Source organism: Corapipo altera, unplaced genomic scaffold, assembly GCF_003945725.1.
Source record: "Corapipo altera isolate COAL_440 unplaced genomic scaffold, ASM394572v1 61286, whole genome shotgun sequence".
Classification (NCBI taxonomy): Eukaryota; Metazoa; Chordata; class Aves; order Passeriformes; family Pipridae; genus Corapipo; species Corapipo altera.
The window spans coordinates 1,721,738-1,739,733 of record NW_020884907.1 but is presented as its reverse complement, the minus strand read 5'-3'; the positions used below and the strand labels follow the sequence as shown (position 1 = coordinate 1,739,733).

At 39.9% G+C, this 17,996-nt stretch overlaps 1 protein-coding gene across 2 annotated transcripts in view; it reads left to right on the top strand.

The window, feature by feature from the left end:
• Positions 1 to 9,833: 9,833 nt before the first annotated feature.
• Positions 9,834 to 17,996, top strand: part of DTWD2 (DTW domain containing 2) — a 79,119-nt gene continuing 70,956 nt past the window's right edge. The window contains exon 1 of one of the 2 annotated variants that reach the window (XM_027652541.1): positions 9,834 to 10,056. In XM_027652541.1, the coding sequence (XP_027508342.1) occupies positions 9,971 to 10,056 (86 nt within the window). In that variant the 5' untranslated portion in view covers positions 9,834 to 9,970. Of the gene's footprint in view, positions 10,057 to 15,139; positions 15,247 to 17,996 lie in introns of those variants that run through there. The other variant, XM_027652542.1, reaches the window with a different exon arrangement.

The window sequence follows — 17,996 nt, the reverse complement described above, 5'->3', positions numbered from 1 at the left end:
AAAGTGAGAGGGGTTTTGTAGACTGCCAGAAGTCAGGCTGAGGTTGCAAATGAAAGATAATATAGATGCCATGTCCTTGTCTGGGGAATGCCCTAGGAAGTATATTATAGGGCCATTATGTCTACATTACATCAAGGTTTCTACTGACATAATAATGTTAGGCATTGATCTTGCCTACAACATTATCTATCAAGCAGATGGTAGAGCTGCAGTAACACAAACATATTGATGCTACCACAATTATTTACTGTACAAGGGCACTCCATGGAATTACATATTTGGGTTATTTAACTCCGTTCAAAGCTATTGTTAGAAATTAAAACTTCTTGGGGGAAAAAAATCAGTCCAGTCCAATGAAAAGAATTTGGTCAGGGCCTAGCAAAACATTAAAATCAGAGTATAACAAAAGGAATCTGTTTGTTCAAAAAATAGCAAGATTTCTAAAATGAATAAGGTGGTTTATTTTTACTCCCTCTGATTTGTCAGCTACTGGAAAAAAGAATGTGTTTTGCCTGACAGTGCTTTTTATTATATAAACAACTCTTTGTAGGGGAAACAAATCCATTAACTTCAACTTAATGTCCTTAAATGCCTGATACTATTAAGGATATTGTTGGAATGTTGAAGGATTAGTAAGTATATTGCCAGAATTAGCACAGTGATCAGAACCAGAGCAAAACCAATATCCCAGAACCTAAGATGTAGAGGCAACTAAGGGGATATTAATATGTCATGCATCACTAATAACATCTGTCTAAAAATTATCTTAATTGTTTACATGCATTCATTTAACAACTCAGGCTTAACCATAAGAATAAATATAAAGTAAAGATATGGCTGTGATAGATGCAGTGTGTCTCAGTGTGTAAGATAGGGACAAGAAACTATGTAATAGCACCAGTTTTGGAACATCTGCTCTGTTAGATGCAAAGTAATAGAACTGTGGAAGCATCCAAAATATGTCCTGACCAGGAACCATCCTACATCATTCCACTTAATGCACTTGCCAAGACTTTCTAGCACAGAGGCAAAAACAATCTGCTGTGCTATGTGCTTTGCTGTCTAAGACATAGTTTTGTTCAAAGTTCCTTCTACTGGAAATATGTGTCTCACTAATACAGCTTTTTTTTCTATGTCACGTACTGTGGTCTTCTCTCTCACTACACAGGACGAACTTCAGTTTTCATAATTAGCCCTCTCACACTTTACTACGATCTGTATTCAAACTACAGCCTAGTCCTAGAGTAGCATGGTAGATATCCAGATATACTATTTAATACTAATTTAGTGTTTGATCTACAGATCCAGGACAGTTGTGCTGCATGGACGATGCTCTGGAAGAAGAGAGTTTTTCTGGCTTACTGTATGCTTTCACATCTGTCAATAATTTTCTTAAGCAGTCTAGAGATGAAACCATGAAATGCTTGCATTTTACAGACTGATATTGTTGCTTTCTTATTCTTACAAAAAGACTCAGCTGAATGTCCTCTGCCATGGCTGTAACCTGAGGCTTTTACTCCATTTGGTGAAAGCTTGTCCAGAAGACTGTATTTCCACAACCAGATCCTATATTGTGCATCCAGTCTGTGAAACTGCCAAAAATGAGAAATGGCAAGATTTTGATAAGCACATGGGCATGAGTAAAGTTGCCCTGACATCTCCGCTTTGCATTGTCATGTTTTCCAAATGACAAAAATCTCTTGGATTTAAAGAGAGGGATACATCTTCTTTTCAGAGGTGCGTCCCTGTAGTTAAGAATAAATCATCTCTTGTAGCTGCATGTAGCCTTCTGATAGAAGCAGAGAACAAGCTGAATGTTGCATTGCAAGACGGGTACAGTTCGGACTTATCCTTAAAGCTATTTGCTTGATTGTTTGCTAAGAGCAGAAGTAATTCAGCTACACTTACTGTGGGAGTTAAAGAATAGGCAACAGTTTTCAGACGTATGGAACCTGCCTACTTTGACCACCTAGGGTAGGACTGATACTGGAACAGGAAACACTAAAAAAAAAAATACTGTAATTATGGTGTTTGACTGGATTCCCCACTGTGAAACTTCACACTCAGGTGATAATTTTCTTACGACCTTGAAATGACTTGCTGAATGTAAAGCTTCTAAAATGAGTGGGAAAATGCTTCTGACATGTCAAAGTGCCTTGTAAAGATAGAGCTGATTTGAACATTGACTTCAGAGGCCTTTAATAAAAATTCAGTGTTAAAGATTTTAATCAGTATTCCTTAAACAGTGCACTCACAATCTTTTCTCTCCCTGTGACATGCCACATCTGCATCAGCAGTACAAGCTGATACAAGTGAATTCTCTGCATATGCTTGTCAGCGTCCAAGAGACTTGCAACATACCAAAGTCTCCACTTGGTAGCCCTAAAAACAGAAACTCTCTGGTTTAGCTCTTAAGCTACAAAGCTGTGGAGGACATCGTGGCCCTTACTTACAATATTTTAGCAGATACCACTTCAAAGGCTATCTCTTGGCTACTTATTTTAACCATCACCCCTAAAGTTCACCTGGTTTGTTTTGCTCATGCTCTTTGTATTTTCAGCTGCATTTTACAGTGATGAAATGACATACACAGCATACCAAGGTTATACGACTAACTATACTTGTTTTTATACAGTGTATAGATTTTGATTTTTGAATCTGATTTTAGGCGAGGATTTTGAAATGAGCATGAACTTATCAGTTACCTATTTCTATAATGTGCTCCAGGTCATCAGAATTACAATTAGAGCTGCAATTAGAGGTTTAGTGATTGGAATTACCTCTGTTATTAGCCCAGTGTCATGAGTGAGACCATGGTCCCATCAGAATCCTTGTTACCAAGCTTTCAAACTAGTGATGAAATGACTGTGTATGAAAATGTGTTTACACTTTACAAATGTTTGTTTCCATCTCTTATGAAAGAAGTGAATGAATGTGAATGATCTGTCACATGCTGTATTTTATTCACCTCGGATGTTCACTCTAAGCTGTTTCAAAAAGGAGATGACACTTACATGTGACCTAATAGAATAACTTTATGAAGTTCCATGTGACTTTCTAATGCAACATGTGAGATCTTCTTGCAATAGATAAAACAAAAGCAGCTGAGAAGGCAGTTAGTTTTTACAAGCATAAAAACAACCAGACTTGTGAGCCAAATCAGGCTACCAAAGTAGTACTTCGGTGTATTTTTCCAGACATCTTTTTTCTTCACATCTTTTGCAACCAACCCCTATCAAAGCAAAACAAAGAATTGAGTACACAGAAGTTTTCTGAATCAGAGAAACATGGCACGGTGTGATGTGGCATGCTGGCAGGGAGCACAGCCCAAGAATCAGGCTAGCATGTTGTTTCACAGCCCACTGTAGCATGGACAAGATGAACACTGCAGCAGTAGAACAAGAAGAAAGGAAAAGTGGTAGCTCAGAAAAGGAAGGGTGAGAAAAAAACCCTACAAGTACATGAAGAGTTATTTTTAGCTGGCAATATGTGGATATGTTGCCACATACCCTTCCAGCAGATTATGACTGTACTCTGCACAGGGCTGGCCCACACCAAGACAGTGGCTGGGGACGGAAGCCAACCTCTACAGGCAGCAGTACATGCCTGGGGAAACAGTCCATTTCCCTCAGCATTTGTACATTTTTACTGGTCTTTTACTTTTTTACTGGTACTAGAGTTCTGAATGGATCAGATGGACATTTTTCTGCTCCTCATTCCTCCCATCAGCACGCTTATGCCAGCACCAGTGCCTGGCTGGCCACAGGGTAAACTCAGCTGACCTATCTGAGAATAAATGAAGAATATTGCAGGGTGGCTGTGTGGGCACACGATGACTCGTGTTAGCACCAAGGGAGATGGGGAGGATGGGAAGACAGGCAAGATCATCACCTCCGTCAGCTCTGACAATTTATGAGAACCTTCAAATTATTTGTTGCATTTAGAAATATGCTACAACTTCTAAAGGTTGCTGAATAAATGTTGGCTTGAACAACATGCTCATCTGAGCCTAATGGAAATTGGCTGGAGGCAGCCTGCAGCAGCATCGTCTAACACCTGTTACCCTGCCAGCACTCACCAGTTCCTGATCTGGAACAAGCGAATATTGTTTCATAAGAATTCAATGCGTGCATGTATGTTTACAATTCCCATTAGGAGAAGGAATTGCTAATCCACCATTAAGAGTGACTGCTTTATCAGGCACAAATGCCTGCAGAGCCATTGGCATGTGCCCACCAAATGCAGAATGCTGAACTCCAGGTGCAGGTAGACTGCAAAGAGGGGTAATATTTATTAAATTCATTTGGAAGTAGCAATCTTTCTGTCCAGCTAGTAACACTTTATGGTAACAAATGCAACTAAAATGATCAAAAACTGCCTCTCAATAATACCTGCTGGCATAATTGTATCTATGCCAGAGGCTTAGGGCTCTGATAGTATATCTGTGTGAGGTAAAATGTATTTGCAAGTGATGAATGATAACTGCACAAGTGTGCAGTTGCAGACCAATATTCAGACTCCTCATGGTTTCTCTCTTGAAAGTGAGGCTAATCTAAGCCACTTAGACTAAGCTGGGTGAGAGTTCAAAAATAAGTTCCAGTCTGTACTGATATTTGTCCTACCCTGGTACTTCTCAGAAGAAAAATATTACAATGTAAGTACCCTAATATAACTTAGTTGAAATTAGTTCCAATGCAGATTCACAAAAAGGTTTCACTTTTGTAAAACTGAGTAAAGAAATAAGGCTCTACTCTCAATATGTATCACTGTCTACACTATTATTTTTTCTAAAATTGCTGGTAATTATCCCAAAGTGAAAGGGAGAAAGAGGAAGAACACTTCCTGGTATTAACAGTATGTGAAAATATGCAAACCAATAGTTTTGTGATGTAGTAGTTACCTTGAAATGTCACACCCTTATTATTTCACTGTAACTCATGTGTGTAGTTATGCCAAAAATAAAAGTATATATACAGGAGATAGAATGAGATGGTTGGAATGGAATGTTACTTTATGCTACTTCCTCACATGAAAATAGTTCCTAATAGTGCTTTCTTACAGGGTATCTCTAGGCTGTGGGGAAAAAAAAAAAGAGTTTCAGCGGACGAACATTATTATTGCCCAAATCCTGTGATTCTGAGAAGGAAACAATGTTATGGAAAGTATCTCTTTTTTGGCAAATGTGTAGAAGAGCACAACAGTCAGCTCTGCAGAAGAATTTTCATCAGACAGAATAAAGGCAGAATCACTTCTGCATTTTGGACACAATTGCACAAATTTTAGTTCTTAGGTTAACAGAAAAAAAATGCAGATGAAGATTAAGTGACAAACCAGATGTTTCTGTTGCTGCTGCTGTTTCTTTAGTTCATGTAAAGGACATTTCCAACACCCCAGTAGTGACTAAAGTATCTGAAGTGAACTCTGCGTTTTTCAAGTCACTTGCTATCAGTATTTATAAAGCAGTGAGTTATCATGAGCGACAGACGAATCCAAAGACTTTAAATAGAATTGGTAAAGTCTGAAACCCATGGGTTCAACAGATTATAGGAGACAACATTATGCAATGTACATCATTATTACATGATTCTTACTATGCAGTCGATTTCAGTACTGGATGGCTAAATGTTTTACAGCCATGTTTTTTGTTGTAAATCAGTTATAATAGAGCACCTTCTAGAATAGAGACAGTCACAGACAGTTTTTGCCCTTAGAACTCACAGCATCTCTGAGCGTGTGGAAAAATACAGCAGCTCCAGCAAGTCCTTGGTGGAAGGTTGGAGTTAATTATTCTGGCCAGCTACTGTGTCTCACTAAACCATTCTTTTTCCCTCAAAAAGGACTGTCTTGGGAGACAAGTGTTATGACAAATCAGGTCAGTGCATGCTTGGGTGAAACAGAAAGCAAACTCTTCTCCAAAATTCAACAGTTCCTGGTTTTGTGATCAGGCACCTCCAGACTTCACCTGCACAGAGCTGTATTCCCAGCTGTAGTGGTGTTTACCAACATTACTCTCAACTGACCTTATTTAATATATGGCTTCATATCTGCACATGGCCTTCTGTTCACACACACTGACAGCTAAGAAGGGGCTTTGTTAATCCCATTCTGCTGTACAAATAGCAAGATGTCTGACTGTCTTCTGTTGTGAGGCAATGAGGCAGAATCACACAACAAAAACATCCTTCTTCCTCATTACAGCCTTTGTATGAGCATTTCCAAGCTCACCTGTCTCCAGCCTTGTTCCACTTGACTCACAGTTCTCAGTCCTAGTCAGTTCTCCAGGCTCACCTGTGGTGCTCTGAGACAGCAGCTTAGCTCATTATGTCTTCCAAGCTCCCAGCTTTGAGTCCTCTTACACAGACTACACCTCATGCTGACACCAGTGACTGTGCAGTAAGCCCGGTCAGGCAGTCCCTCCAGCTTAACTGATGGCTTCTGGATCCATCACTGGAATGTATGGACAAGTATGGATATGGACAGGAACCACAAACAGCCCAAATTCAACATTTGTGAGCTGCAATGAAAGCTGCAATTCTCTACGAGGGCATAGCTTTGGGGTAAAAAAAAAAAAAAAAGAAAAAAAAATTATTCCTCAGGATTTCAAATTACTTATGTCAGTATTTGAAACTGTGGGTCAATCCAGGCAGTAGAAACATGGCACTTGGAATTAAACTGGCTAAAGCTGCTGAGAAACTGCCATTTGAATATGCTTCTTTGAGAACTGCCATCCTGGCAGCTTCTTCCCATCTCTTAAAATAAATGTATAATAAGTTTGAACTTCTTGGCAGGGGAGGAGTGGCTTTTTGGTGACTTGTAACAGCAAGAATTCTAATCCTAGAATAAAATAAATATTAAACCCTAGAATAAAAGAGAAATAGTTTATCTAGGGACACAGAAGAGGCTGGACGTACAGAGGAATGGTACTTTCCATAAAATTTAATGGACTTTCCATACCAGAGTGAGTCTACAGCTAGTCACTAAACATGTGACCATTCATGATCTGAAAAAGGGAACAAACAGTTCAGTACATCAAATGTATTAAATGCAAGTAAGAAGCTCCCAGATAGCCCATCATTTAGATCTGTAAATTTACAAATTGCAAACACTGGTCCAAAGAGATGCTGTGAATTCCTCAGTTTTCTAATATAATGGTGGAGGTGTTAATTTTGATTCAACTATGCACATCAAATACTCAAGGTAATCATGCATTAAAAAGATAGTGTGGACATACATATCTATTAGCCTGCAAAAGATTATGAAGATCTACCATAAAATTTATTTTACTTTTTGCCTCAAACTTCAATATTCAGGCATTTCTCCTCTTAAACTCCTTCAGTTGTTTAAACAAGACTTCTGGCCTAAAAATAATGCTTCCAATTTTTTAAAATGAGTATTTAGTGCCAGATCTATAGTTTGTTGGCCTGTAGTGTGAGAAGCTGCTGGTCTGTTAAGCTTTGGAACCAGACACATAGCAAACACTAGTTCTGTTCATAAAGAGAAAAAAAAAAAAATCTAGAGTTGAGCTGGTTTTTAATGCTTTCTGCTGTTGTTGGTAGTCCAAACCAGCAATATTCAAGTAACAGGAACCCTCTACTCTCAAGCCCAGCTTTTAGGCATGGTCAGTCTATCCTAACCTGATCTCATGCTTCCAGTTTCCTTCAGGTTAAGCTGATTAATTTTGTACTTCGGATGTATGCACATAGAGAAAAGCACTCTCTCTTTTGAGCCTCCAAGTATTCCCTGCTACATTTACCCATTCCCTTGACAAGAAAATTACTTCAGGCCGTGTTATTGTTACATGTATTTTAGGCATCTATCTGCAGATCAATTTTCTCTTCTGTGTGGTCAGATCAGAACTGTTTACAGTGGTTTACTTTCTTCTGAACTGATCACTGAAGCTGATTATTCTTACCAGACCAGATAAAAACTCAGTCTTTGAAGACACTTGTGGAAAGCTATGAAGGCATTTCCAGGCTACTGTCAGTACCATGGGGACTCTTCTCAGTAAGCTGGAAGTAGAAAAGTGACTCTGCACTAAGGCACCAATACTCCTTCTCATATCCACTACAGCTGTGTTACTTCTAATAATCAGCCTAAATAAACTCCTTGTAAGTTATAACAATTCACCTTGTGATAAGGCTTTCAGCTTAATAAGAAACTTTCAGCTCTCCCACTCCTACACTAGTCTCCCTGTTCTAAATTAGGTGGCCTATAATTCTAGCAGTAAGTAACTTTCCTTTTCCTTACCTCCTTATTTATTTATTTATTTTAAAATTTACAGTATGTAAATATACAGCTAGCTTCAGAATCACTGGTCTCTGATTTTTACTTTTTTTTTTACCTGGTGAGTAAAATGCATTTTAATGCCTATACAAGCAAATGCATTTATTTGTAGCTTGAGCTACAAATACAAAACTATGGTACGAAAATACACAACCTAAAAGCAAAAACACATTAATATTGTGCATATGTCTAATACCAGGAGGCCTGAATTGCATCAAGTGGCTCTGAAGATTGTAAGTACGTAAATGCAATACAGTTTATTTTGGATGCAGAACAGAAAACAAGAAACAACACAACTGGCCATCATCTGCAGTTATTAATTTCAGGAGAGAATCTGTCCTGTGGAGATTTACTGGTTACTGTATTTCAGTAGATTTCTAATGTAAACAGCAATGACTTTGAAGTTGAATTTTATTGTACTGTATAACAGACTCCAATATCAGCACCTTATTAACAGATCTACCTTAACTATCACAGTATAAACTTACATTTATGCATGTATTGCAGGAACTGTCCTAGAGTCCAAGGGAGGGTAAAAGGATCCACGGGCATGGGAACTCTCAAACCCCTACTCTGCACCACTTGGAACAAAATACCAATTAAAACGGTCAGATAAGCACTTAACGACCACAAGTTCGTGGGTTTTTTAATAAAAAAACGCTACTAGAATTTCAATCTCCACCTCCAAGGGCACCAGCACCAGAAGCTCGTCATCCGCGCTCGGTGGGGCGCTGGGGGTTCCAGCCCTTGGCTGATATCTCGCTCTCTCTCGGCAGCAATACCCGTGCAGGTGAGGGCAGTGGTGAGAGCAGCGGCAGCGGATCTCAGGTCCGCCTTCCTCATTCCCGGCGGTTTCCGGGAAGGCTCTCCACGCGCCCACAGCGCCCCCTGCCGGCCGCTCCGGGCATGGCGCGGCTCCCCTCGGAGCCTCCCCATTGGACGGCGCTCCGGGCGCCCCCATTGGGCGAGCCCCGGGAAGGGGCGGTGCCGCCTCCCAATACGTGAGCGCGGGCGGCGCGCGCCCCCCTCCCTCTGGCGCCCGCCTGGAGCCCCCTGGCGGGCGGCGGCCGCGCGGCTCGGGCGGGCCGGCAATGGAGGGGAGCGGCGGGGGGGACCCGGCCCCGGCCCCGGGAGAGGAGGAGGGCGAGGGCTGCGAGGGGCTTTGGGAGCTGCCGGTGGAGCGCTGCGAGAGGCGGCCCGAGTGCGGGCGCTGCAGGTGACGGGGGCTTGGGGCCGCGCCGAGGCCCCGGGGTGGGCGCGGGTCGGTGTCGCGGCGGGGCCGGAGCCGCCCCCGGGGACACCCGCACCGGGCGGGTCGGTGTCAGCGGGGGCCCGCCCGCCCAGCAGCGCGTGTGGCATCGCACAGTCACAGATGGGCCGGGCTGGGGGGCACCACGGAGGGCATGTGGTCCCACCTCCCCGCTCCAGCAGGGTCATCCCAGAGCACGTGGCACGGGATTGTGTCCAGATGGCCCTTGGACATCCCCATTGAGGGAGACTCCACAGCTTCTCTGGGCAGTCTGTTCCAGTGGAGAGCAAAGAAGTTCTTTCTCATGTTCAGGTGGAACTTCCTGTGCATCAGTTTCTGCGCATTGCCTCTTGTCCTGAAGGCATCGTGTCCTGAGAGCATGTGCGCACCTCGTGTGTAACAAAATTATGACATGAAGTAACTTTGTTATGGAGAGGAATGACGGAGTGTGGCAGGGAATATATAGAGGCTCGGCAGGGAGTGCTACGCCTTTTCTCTATACGAACACAGCTGAAGAGCAAAAGGTGAGGTGGGAGGGGGAAGGTGCGTCACCCCAGTGCCACGCAGAGACTTTAGTAGGGCTGGGCAGTCCTTGGTGCTTTGTGAAAAGAAAACGAGAAACTAACCTTATCTAACAGCTTTACAGCTAATTTTGAAATCCATTCAAGCACCGGGGCATGGAGGGGTTAATACAACTTGTTGTGAATTCGGGCATATTTCTAAAGCAGGCAGTCATTTCTGGTGTTATGGAAATATCTCGTAATCTGATTTTATATCTTTGTACATATGTCCTTTTATTAGAGTGAGTGGCAGGATGTCAGATGTTCCTTCACTGTGCATAACAGCCAAAGGAAAAGATTCCCAGCACCTACACTGATTTCCTCTGTTTTTGTTAATTGGTGAAACAAGTAGAAAGGCATGTATGTAATTTTGCTAAAGTGTCAGAGTTCAGAAGCTTATTTTTAAGATTCCTGTATATAAGTTACCATAAAAAAAATATGTACCATGCAAGTCATAATATTTTTAAGTGTACACTGTTGAAAAAAGTAGTCATAGGCAGTAGTTGAAGCCCAAAGAACAGATGCAGGACAGTTGCTTTTTGCTGCCCTTTTTTTTCTCCAGTGATTTGTAGCTCAAATAACTTCTCGAACTGGATGTGGTGTGTGTATTTGTATGCCGCAGTAGACATAGGGGTTTTTTGGTTTCTTTTTTTGTGTGAATTTCTCCAGTCCCCCCATGTAAAGTTCTTGTGTCAGCAACATCAGGCTGGCAGGAAGACACCCCAGGCCTACAAACCCCAGAGCGGGGGGGAATTACCTTTTGGGTTATTTTTCTTATGATTTCTACCTTCCTCTTCTCCACATAGTGTATAAGATATGAGTGAGCCAGCCAGATTTATACCTTGGCTAATGTTCTTCTGCTTATAGGACCATTCCTCATGCTATGGCTGCTTAGCTTCCTTGTAACCTTTTGGTAAGGGACTTTGAGAAGTATTTTGGAAAGCCAAAGTTGATTTTGACAACTACAGCACCCTCACCGCTGTATTTATTGACTCTTTCAAAGATCTTAAATAGTTTTGAAAAGCAGGATTTCCTTTTGCAAAAGCCATGCCAATTCTTCTAGTTTTTGTAAGGGTCCACTAACCATATTTTTAATTGTAGCTTCTGTTCACACAAACAGTTTTATTTGTTGAAGATTTTTATTTTTAGTTGTTTTCTGCTTGCCATTTCTAGTCCTGACACGTCAAGAAACCACTGAATGAGAGTTAACCCACTATCATTCCTTACGGAGGTGTTTAACCTCGAGCTCTTTCAAAATGCCAATAGTGTACTGTTTGTTCATTACTGTTGAGTTTTTTTTGTCATTGTGTTTCACTACCTCTACCCTAGTTCCTTCAATTTTGGACAGATTCCCTGGTCAGTCACCTTCAGAAATGGTTTCTAGAATAGACTTTCATGGTAAATCCGATGGAAAGTATTTACTCAGCTCCTCAATATCATGTAGTAGTTGGCTTTCTGAAGAGCTGTGAATGAATTACACCTGTTGTGAAGAGCATGGGTACAATGAGCACAGACACTGAAGGAAATGTAGGGGCAGAAAAACCAAGGAGGATGAAAAGACAACAGAGTTGCTTACTTTTTAAGAAAAAAAGAAAGTGGCATTTTTTAATTGAAGTTTTGGTGGAGGTGATACGCACAAGTAAATTGTGCACACAGTGTATTTTTGCAGTGTATCTTCTCCATTCTCTTCCTCGAGAATATGACTAAATTATGCTTTTCAATGAGCATGACATTCTGTGGCATGACTTGGAGTAGAAGTGCAGAAGTGCTGAGTAGAGTAAGGCTGTGACTTAGGGTACATCATGGGAAGAAATGTTATCCTGTTGGTTGGGGCCAGGTATGTTTATCTGACTCACTCGTTTCCTAAACTGTAGATTTTTACTGTTAGCACCTTAATAAATGTGACTTAGTTGTTGTGATGATCCGAATTCAATACAAAAGCATGGAAGAATGGGTTCTCTTTATGGTGGTTCCTCATGGGGACTGACTTCGGGTTCTGACTTTTTTAAAAATATGGCAAGACACCCAATTGACAATATTTTAACCAAGTACTTTAGCAGTCAAAATGTCAATAGAAATGTGGGAGTATAGTAGATAAGTTTTCATTTTGGATAATATGAGTGACTTCAGTGTCCTGAAGGAACAGAATGTTTCTAACTATTAAGTATTTGAGACTCTATTGCCTGTGATGGTTGTGGAGAAAATACAACTATTTGAAATAGCTTATGGTGGAGAATTTGAGTGAAATAAGATAATGAGATTTTACATTTTGTAGGTGTTTGTGTGTAAGTGCCAGTTTAAAAAAAAAAAAAAAAGTGTAAAATTACCCTGCTTGTAGTTGGTGTTTGAGATGGCAAACAGCTGATGCAAGTGAAGTATATGCAGTTGACTTTATGCTGTTTTATTCTTGAGGATACAATTTAATACATACTCTGTCTGCCAAAACCAAAAGGTCGGTGGTGATAAACTTTGAATTGATAACTTCTTAAGGCTTTCATAGCTGACTATGTGCTTTCAGAAGTTAAAGGCCCACATCCAAACATTTAAATAGGAGAATACACTTAATATAGTTTCCTAGTTGCTGTTAACTTGAAAACCAAAATGAGGCAAGCCCCACAACTGAAGTAATGTAGGACAACAATTTGATTTTGTGGTGTGACGCTGAGAGCAATATAACATTTTGAAACAGTGTGCTTCTGTGGGTCAGATTTCACTGTTTTCTAGATACATTGTGTGCAGTTAAGGAAAGAACCTTTTGGTAGTACAAGAGCCTTAAACAAGAGCCTTAATGGTTTCTTGCCACAGATCTTGATTGTGCATATGCAGAATTTTATCGTAGTAGGAGAACTTCTGGGAAATGTTTTCAGGAGAAATTAAGATTTTAAACTGAATATAATTTATGATCTCTGAGGATTCCTAGGTCTCCTGTATACCATCACAGATCCCCACTGGAAACAGTCCTCTCTGTTTGCAGGACTGAGTTATGTTGTAAAGTTAGGATAGTAAAAATTGGTGTGTTCTCAGGGTCTCTATGATATATGCTGCTGTACTGTATTTGTATTTTAAGGGGAGGGGAAGAGAAGGAATAACTTTAATCCTTTAATACAAATGTTTCCTTTGCCTATATCTAAAGTATTACAGATATTCTGCTGAATCTGGGTACTGTCTGAGGGCTCTTGATAGCATTGGTAAATTGATAATGACATAAGATGACAGAGTGCTGCTTCATACTTTGAGGAAAAATGTAACGTTCTTACATAAGTGTCACATATTTGTTAATAATTCTGTTAAATCATATAAAGATTGAGTCTGAAGAAGCAATGTGGGCTTTTTTCAACACAATAAATATATGCAGTTGCTTTATAGCACACTGCTATGGTATTTAGGTGCAAATGTGAATTATAAATATTAATTAGCATGCATTAGCAGTGCCTGTTGCAAGAAAATAGATTCATAGTCTTTGATTTCTTTTATGTTCTTAGAAATGAACTTTAAAGGCATTTATTTTCACTGCTCTAAGTTTATTGCAGTTTTTCAGTCCCTGAAAGTATTGATTAGTAATCAATAAATAAATAAACTTCTTATGTAACTGAAACTATATTTTCCTGTGGGTCTTTGACTTGTAAGAGGTGACTTTTAGTTCTGTAGGATAGTTTTCTAAAAGGTTTCATGCATTTCCTATTCTGTTTGCATTGAAAAAAAGGAAAAAAATTGCACAAGATTAAGTGACATGCATCAGTTGATTGAGTTTTATTGTTCCACGTTCTTAAGTGGTGTATCAAATGCAATTTTTTAAAAATGTTATTAGCCCTTTTAAAGACTGCTAAATCAGAGGAATATTTTTTCTGAATTTACTCATTTCCAGTGTAGTTAAATGCATAGAATGGGTTTACAATTGCCTGTATCTGAGAATCTGCATATCAAACCTCCATGTTTTACGTGGATAAATAAGGTGTTTAGAAGGAGCAGAGTTTAGAAGGAGCTAAATTTGTGCATCATCAGGAGACAGAAAGGATGAGGTGGAACAGATGAAACAATTCATGTCTTAATTTATCAGCAACTAAAACCAAGGTTGTGCCAGTAATTATTTTCCTTCACTGGGAGAGGTGGGTTCACTGTGTCACTGGAAGGAATCTTGCAGGATTTCAGGAGGGAGTGACTCTGTCTCATAATTTGGTATTAAGTGGTTCCATAGAGTGTATTGGTGCCTGAGGTTGTTCTTCCTCCTATGCAGGACTTTGCTAAAATTTCATGAAATTCCTTTCACCCTGTCAAGGTCTGTCTTGCCAAATGCCAATATTCCCTGGTAAGGTTCTTCTGGATGTTCCAATGGGGAAAGATTGAAAGTTTAATAGAAGATATCTGCTGTTACATGAATTTTAATTTAGCAGTATACTAAAATCATAATAGAGTTACAATATGGCAGTTGCAGTCTACAGAGGATATTGAATCATCATAGAAATGTGATTACTGGTATCTATATGCTAGCTATCACTGTGCTTCTTAAATTACTGGAAAGGAGTGCATGGGTTGAACCCAGCTTGAACTCATTGCTCTTTTCAGAGCTCATTTGGCATTTGCTCAGCTTTTGTACTGTGCTGAGCCACATAAATACTTTCTCCATGCTAGTCTGGCTGGATCAGGGAGATAATAATCTCTATGGATTTTCTTAAGGGAGACCATTTGGACAAACAGTTGACCCATAGAGCAGTTTATCTAAAGCAAAGTCCCTCTTCCAGTCCCCTTTGTATTGAAATAAGTCCAGTTTCCTTTATGATAACACTGGTGATTTTCCTACATTGTTTCCTGAACCACCTTTTCTTGAAGGGTTCATTTATCATCGGTTGCACCTCTGATGGCAGCACAGCCATGTACTCGCTACTCTGTTGGCTGTGATCCTGCTAAGGGTGCACTCTGTCCCATCATCCAGGTCAGTAATGAAGGGGTTAAGTAGTGTTCACCCCAATATCAATGCCTGGAATACTCCACTAGCAGCTTGCCTCCAACTGGACTTTGTCCCTCTGGTCCTACCTGAAGCAACCAGCTGTTGTATTAGTTCTCCTCCCTGCCAATTTATCTAAGTGGTACTTGATCAGCTTGTCTAGGAGGATGTTATGGGAGGCTGACACTGTCAGAAGGATTACTGCAGCTGAGGTAAACAACATCCACTGATTTCCCCTCAGCCCCCAAGGCAGTCATCTCATTGTAGTAGATCCATCTGACTACTGTCAATACCCTTTTTTCTCCCATGTACTGGGAAATGGTTTCAATGGGGATTTTCTTCACTACCTTTCCAGGGACTGATGTGAGGTTGACTGAACCTGTAGTTTCCTGGATCTTCTTGAAGACAGGAGTGACATTTGCTTTGTTTCACACTTCAGCAACCTCTCTTGTTACCTGGACATAGTCTAAATTGGCCTTACAAACATCACCAACCAACTCCTTTACCATGCATGAATGCTGCAGGAGGGATCCACCACTGGCCATGGCTGAGCCCTTCAGTGATGGTGGTAGCTTTGGGAGTGACACAACTCCATTCAGAAGCTAGGGAAGAGGGGAATGCCTAGCAGGAAAACAATGGGGAGAGGAATTATTTTAAAAGGGTTATCTTCAACTGTTGCTGTTAACAGCGAAGTTGGCTAAATTGTTCTGTGTTTTGCAGCGTAGCTGAAGGAATCTGAAATGATTTATCTTGATAGATTTTTGGCCAATGGAAATGAATTTTATTTCTTGTAACTTTTTCATTTATTCCTTTTCAAAAAATACAGTACACTTGCAGTTCTGTTGTACCCTTCTGTAAGCCCAGTAATTTTCCAAAGTGTCATCCAGACTTGGGGACAGAATTTCCTTAACTGGAATGAGGCTTATGTAAGCTGCTTTCAACACAGATAAGCCTGATAAAATAGTTATGGGCCTTTTCACCTATAGGTTGAATTTTTTCAAAAAAATAACTAGAAGTATTTGGCAAAGATTTCTCATCTTACTGTGAATGTAAAATAAGTGTTTATTCCTGTTGTTGGGTGATTTTTATATAAATAAGTTAATATCTAAGGGTAGAGATGTAAATATGTATCCATTTTCATTAGCATAGGTATATAGACAGTTGAGAAAGTAAGAGAGACCTTGGTGTAGATCAGATGTCTGACCCTTCTCTGGGGCTTTGTCAGCCCCATAGCAAATGCGAATGGCAAGAAGGGCTCTGTTCCCATGACTGTATTCTTTTTTGATACTTGATTTATACATTCTTAGCCAGCTTGGATGCAGTAAAAAAGATTAAGATGTAACTTGTTTGAAATTGATGAACAGGATATAGATAACGTGTACCACATTTTAAGAAGAGAAGCTAAGTGGAAAAATTACCAAGCATTAGTTTTGAAGTTCAGTGCCTCTTATAGTCTTAACATACTTTTATTAATGTTGCTTTAAATGATTGTTGGTTGTACAGTAAATTCTGTGTCTTCTCTTGGTTAGAGTTATGAATATAAAGCTAACATTGTTAAATTTTGGTCTGCATGTAGCAGTTACTGTATGTGCAGTAGTTTTTCATGCAGGCTCTTTCTTTAGCCTGTATTAGTAGTAATGAGTGATGCCAGAACTGTTGGTGAATTAAAAATTTTGTGACTTCAATGTTACTTGTTTCTGTTGGGCTAAATTTCAAAGGTATTTATTCATTTCTTATTATGTTGTGTTCAGATTAATGAGTAGAGACCTTTTTAGGCCGCTTATTTTGTGCCTCAGCTGTCTTGGTTAGCATGCATTTTGATCTGGCATTAAAAAAAAGGAAAAAGAATATGACTGGCCACATAGTTTTGACTATAGACAACTATAGGCTAATAGAAACACAACCAGAGACAAGAACTGCAGCAGAGAATAATCTTGTTAATTAAAGCAACTCCAGTACCTTTGATTGGCTTTTCTGTAGTTACACCAAGTACAAATTTGCCTTGGAGATGGTAGTGTATTATAAGGAAAGCCAAAGATGTTTCAACATTGATCAAACCTTCCCAATTTAATCATAAAGAATACTAAAAATACCAGGGGTTGCTTTACAAGAATTGCCGTTGATTTTTATAAACAAAACACAAAGCAAAAACCTAAAAAAAGGAAGTTTACTTTTCACTCTGTGGGGGTTAGAAAATTAGGTGAGAGCTGAAGACTGTTATCCATATACCCAAATAAAAGTTGGTTTAAGTACAGCAAATCCAGTGATTTTTCATGTAGTTTCTGAGGCTTACATCTGATATTGGCATAGGTGAATTTCACCTGCAGTGCTATCTCCTTTTGAGAAGAGCCAACTCTGACATATCTTAGCATTGTTTATGATGTAAAAGTACTGCAGAGCTTGTCTTAACCTCCTGTGACTAATGTGGTCTTCAGTCAGATTCTTTGCAGTTACCCTGTTTTTTTTTCTTATTCTTTTGTTTTTTCCTCAGTCTGAGTTTCTCTTTTTAAAAGAAACAAGCTTTCCTGTGATTTCAGGTGCACTGCTCAAACCTCCTTCTCTTCTTGAAACTGTATGCCTAGAATGTCTTAGGTGTTTGGTTTTTTTCCTGACTACCCTGAGGCTGAATTATCAGGGTGATTTGGCTTCGTCCACCTGTTTTTTTGGTTGTCTCTCATTTATGAATTTTTTTTTGTTGTTTTTATTTTCCATTTCAGCTGTGGAAAGTGGTTGTTGGAGTCTTTTCTCTTCCTTATAGTGACTGATATGCCATCCAGATATGCCATCCAGATTTAGCCTTTGCAATGCACCATATTCTCGTTTCTTTAAAGTCCAACAGTGTTCTGAGCAAGGATGCACTTTTCACTTGGCACTTTTATAGCTTTACCAGAGTTGTCACTTGGCACTTTTATAGCTTTACCAGAGTTGTCACTTGGCACTTTTATAGCTTTACCAGAGTTGT